Source organism: Primulina tabacum, chromosome 9 (assembly GCF_025594145.1).
Source record: "Primulina tabacum isolate GXHZ01 chromosome 9, ASM2559414v2, whole genome shotgun sequence".
Taxonomy (NCBI): Eukaryota; Viridiplantae; Streptophyta; class Magnoliopsida; order Lamiales; family Gesneriaceae; genus Primulina; species Primulina tabacum.
Window position 1 is genome coordinate 9,688,569 of NC_134558.1, and position 4,451 is coordinate 9,693,019.

Sequence of the window (4,451 nt, forward strand, 5' to 3'; positions counted from 1 at the left end):
CTCTGGGAAAAAAATCTCATTATATCCTCTCTAGGGTAACAATGATCCCAAGTATACACGATTTCATAATATAATGTTTCACCTAGCCATGGTTCACAGCCAAGCCAATAAAACTCAAAACTCCAAAAAAGCCAAGCCGACAAGCCATTTAGAGGAGGAGGTTAAAAATCAATACAAGACTAGGATTGCGGTGTCGTAATTATCTTTACATTTGAGGAAAATTAAATTTAGTAATATAAAAATGTAAATTTTAAAGAAATGTAGGCATAAATAAAGCACCAAAACCAAAGATGTGAGTGTGAGTGTGAGTGTGAGTGTTTCAGTAATAGCATGGTTTCTCTCTCACATGTTTCTCTTCTCCAATTCTGAAATACGGAAAACAGAGCTTGACAGTAGAGTTTTAATGGTGTCCATATCCCCCCCTGAATTTCTCTCCTCCCTCTTTCTCCCCCTTTTCCTCCGAGTTTCGTATTTTTTTATTGATTAAACTTTGTTGGTTTGCTTGGATCTGTCACCACCAATACCCATTTTAGTTTCAATAATTTTTTTTTGTTTTAAGCTTTATTTCTTGTGTTTTGTGTGCGTTAAAATGAGCAAGGAAGAGTTCTTGAAGATCCAGGTAACTTCCTCTCTTCCCCATTTGCCCGTGAAGTTGGATTCGTGCTAGTTTGAACATTTTGGATTGTGGGCTTTGCTCTGTTACATTTTCTATCATCTTTTCTCGTTTTCTTCTTGTAATATGAAGAAATCAATCAAATGTGTATAGTAGATTATTTCATTTCACTCCCTAGTTTTTTTTTTTTTGCTATAACTCCCTTGTTTGTGATTTGTGCTTCTGAGTGATAAAGATGCAAACTTTACGCTGTTCGTGTTCTCTGGCTTTGCTTGTATATGCAGACTTGTGTTCTTAAAGTCAATATACACTGTGATGGTTGTAAGCAAAAAGTGAAGAAAACCTTGCAGAAGATTGATGGTATAGTTATATTTCTTGACCTCAAGTTACTCTTAGAACATTTGGCTTGATTTTAATTTCAATGGCAGGGGTTATATGTCCACGTATTCTTGAGTTTTATGTAGGTCCACATATATATGTCCACGTATTCTTGAGTTTTTTTTCAGGATTTGGCTTGATTTTAATTTCAATGGCAGGGGTTTACACGATAAAAATAGATTCAGAGCAGGGGAAGGTCACTGTTTCAGGCAATATTGACGCAGCCACACTCGTCAAGAAACTTACAAAGAATGGAAAACATGCTGAGATTTGGGGTGCAAGAAAGGCAAATAACAATCATCAAAACCAGCTGAATAATCAGTTCAAGAGTATGCATACTGGTAATGGAAAAGGTGGAAATAACAAAGGCCAAGGTCAAAAGAATGGTGGAAGTAACCCACTGAAAGGTGGGCCACAGCCACAGGGCCAACATCCTCAGATTCAGCAGCTTCAACAATTACAACAGTTGAAAGGGTTTCAAGATCTGAAAATTCCCCCACAACTTATGAAAGATATGAGAATACCAATAAATAACAAGGATCAGAACCAGAAGAATGTTAAGTTCAGTCTGCCTGAGGACGAATATATGACTGATGATGATGACTATGACGACGACGATTACGACGATGATGACGATGACTACGAAGATGATGAAATGGATGATATGCATGTGCATAACAAGAAGCCTGTTATGAGCAATGGCCATGGTGGTGCTCAGATGCCTAACATGATGATGAATAACATGCTGAAGGGTGTTGGAAATGCTGGTAATAATGGAGGAAATGGAGGTGGAAATTTGAAAGGTGGCAGCGGTGGTGGAAATATACCTGTGCAGATGAATCTTGGTGGCGCCAACGGTGGAAAGAAAGGCGGTAATATGAACAACAATGGTGGCAACCAAAACCAAGGTGGTGGAAAGGGTGGTAAGAAAGGAGGTGGGCAGCCACAAGACGGCAAAAACGGCGGCGGCCAAAATAAAAATGGTAATGGCAACAGTTTTAATGCTAATGGAGCCAAGAATGGGGGTGGAATGAAAGATATGTATCATGGCATGATGCCTAACATGATGAATGTGGGTCAAATGGGAAAGAACATGCCGATGCCAATGAGTCAAATGGGTAATCTTCCGATGAGCCAAATGGGCAACATTTCCGCCGTACAAGGCCTGCCGGCCTCAGCTGCAAACGGTGGCGGAGGTGGTGGTGCAGGGTACTTTCCGGGTGGTGCTGCCCCCGAGCAGATGACCGGGAACCCCTATTATCAGCAACAATTGGCAACAATGATGATGAATCAGCAACGTGCTAACGGGAACGAGAGGTTTCACCCGATGATGTATGCCCGGCCTCCCCCTGCCGTAAACTACATGCCTCCCTATCCTCCATATCCCTACCCTCCGCCTCCGGGAGAGCAGGTGGATCAGTACTCGATGTTTAGTGACGAAAACACATCCGGTTGTACGGTGATGTGAGATCGGCCGAGTCGATCAAATAACGATCCGATTCGGAAATGAATTATCTGATGATTCAACTTTTGCTAGTCTTGAATCTTGATGACCATAATATACAATGGAAATGGTTAGCTTTTTTCTTCTTCTTTTTTCCCTACTTCCCCCCGTTGAATTTCAAGTTTATATTAGTGTTTAATGATATGTTGGAATATTTGAGAGATTGTATGATATGTTAAACAGGTTTCAAGATGGATGTAAAATATGGGGGGAGGGTTGGTGCTGGTTGATTTTCTTGATAAATTATGTTTATATTATTATATATGTTGAGAAAAAAGAAATAAAGTTGTAAGAAAGTGTCGTTTTAGAATTGTTCTCTAATTTTCTTTTTCTACTTCACTTCGTGAGATTGATTATCTATTCCAACTTCCATCGATTCTCAGAAGAAACATACCTAAATCAAATGAACCATAACCATGAATGGTGGCATTTGACATTATTGAACTAATCCCAACTACAAGGATTGATTGAAATATCAAAGTATGAGTCCAAGCTGGTGGGACAGATCTCACGATAAGGATTATATATATATATATATATATATGAAAAAATATATATATTTTATTTTAATTTATATTCTTAACTCGAATCCTTCCAAGAGACTATTGGGTGAGTAGAAGTGGGTACGCATTCATATACAGGATGACAAAACATTGGATCCCATTTTTCGATGTGATATGGGACCCGTTCTTGTGTATTTAATTATTCATCATATACTACAAATATACATATGTATGTGTGTATGTATGGTCATTTATTTGTTTATATTAAGAGGCAGGTGGGTGGTGAGTATTATTGGGTTTGGTGTTATCCCATATCCATGCATGTGTTGATACAGAATATTTCCACAACGTACAATGTCAAATCAATTGCATAAGTGGGCAGATTCAACTAGAAGCAATGACTTATTTAAATAACAGCTATTTTATATTTTTATCATGAAAAAAAATATATACGAGTGGGGAAGAGCAACCACTTCAAAAAGCCTTTCTTGGTTTTAAAAAATATCAGCAACGATGTGTCTACTTAATGAATGTACATGCATTTCTAGTGTGAGGTGGGCACATAGACGATTATAATTGATGAGTAACATATCTAAATTATATATATATATATAAAATATATATATAAAAGTAAGTTAATCTAGCAAGATTATCTATTATATGTGAGCGTTCTACTCTCTTCAAATTCAATGATTGGACTTTTAAAAGCTTTGAACAGGTTTTTCAAACATATGAGGTTTTATTTTAAAGAATAAAAATGGGTTTTGGAATGTATGCCTTTAACATTATTTATTTTGACTAATTTATGTGCTTGGTAAGTGGCTGCAGGATATCTTCTTTCATGAAATATTTTGTTTTTAACTTTCATCAATGATTTAATTAAGAAAATGATTTTCTCATATTATTTTTTGACTAATTTATGTGCTTGGTAAGTGGCCGCATGATATTTTCCTTTGCGGGGTATTTTGTTTTTTTAACTTCCATCAACTATTTAAGTAAGAAAATTAACTCTTTGTATTTATTTAAAATACATATGAAGATGTTCTTAATTAAATAGTTGACCGAAATTATTTTACAATTTCCTTTATCTTTGCTGCAAACTTGTCTATGATACATAGCATTACTTGGTATGGCATGGGACAAATAACATTTAAAATCCCAGTAAAATAAAATAAAAATAAAAAGACATATCCTCTAAAATGAAATTAAGGATCTTATATAACTTAATCTTTTAAAAAATAGTGATGTAAATCGAAAAATGCATCTGATTTAAAAAAAAAAAAATTTGTAGGAAACCCTAAATTTAACTAAAGGACCGTTTTATGCTTTTCTAATATTTAATATGAGTGATGCACATTTATAATTTTTTTAATAAAGTTCGCTAAAAGAATCGAACCGTAAAATCTGCTAATCAACCTCAACCAGTTTATCTAAACCCTTTGAGGTTTCCATT

General features: G+C 35.8%; 1 protein-coding gene across 1 annotated transcript; it reads left to right on the top strand.

The window, feature by feature from the left end:
* The first annotated feature begins 283 nt into the window (after positions 1-283).
* Positions 284-2,816, top strand: LOC142504605 (heavy metal-associated isoprenylated plant protein 32-like). Its single transcript, XM_075617475.1, has 3 exons — positions 284-619; positions 898-973; positions 1,150-2,816. Exons 1-3 carry the CDS (start codon positions 590-592, stop codon positions 2,457-2,459), a joined length of 1,416 nt encoding a protein of 471 aa, XP_075473590.1. The 5' UTR covers positions 284-589; the 3' UTR covers positions 2,460-2,816.
* The last annotated feature ends 1,635 nt before the right edge of the window (positions 2,817-4,451 follow it).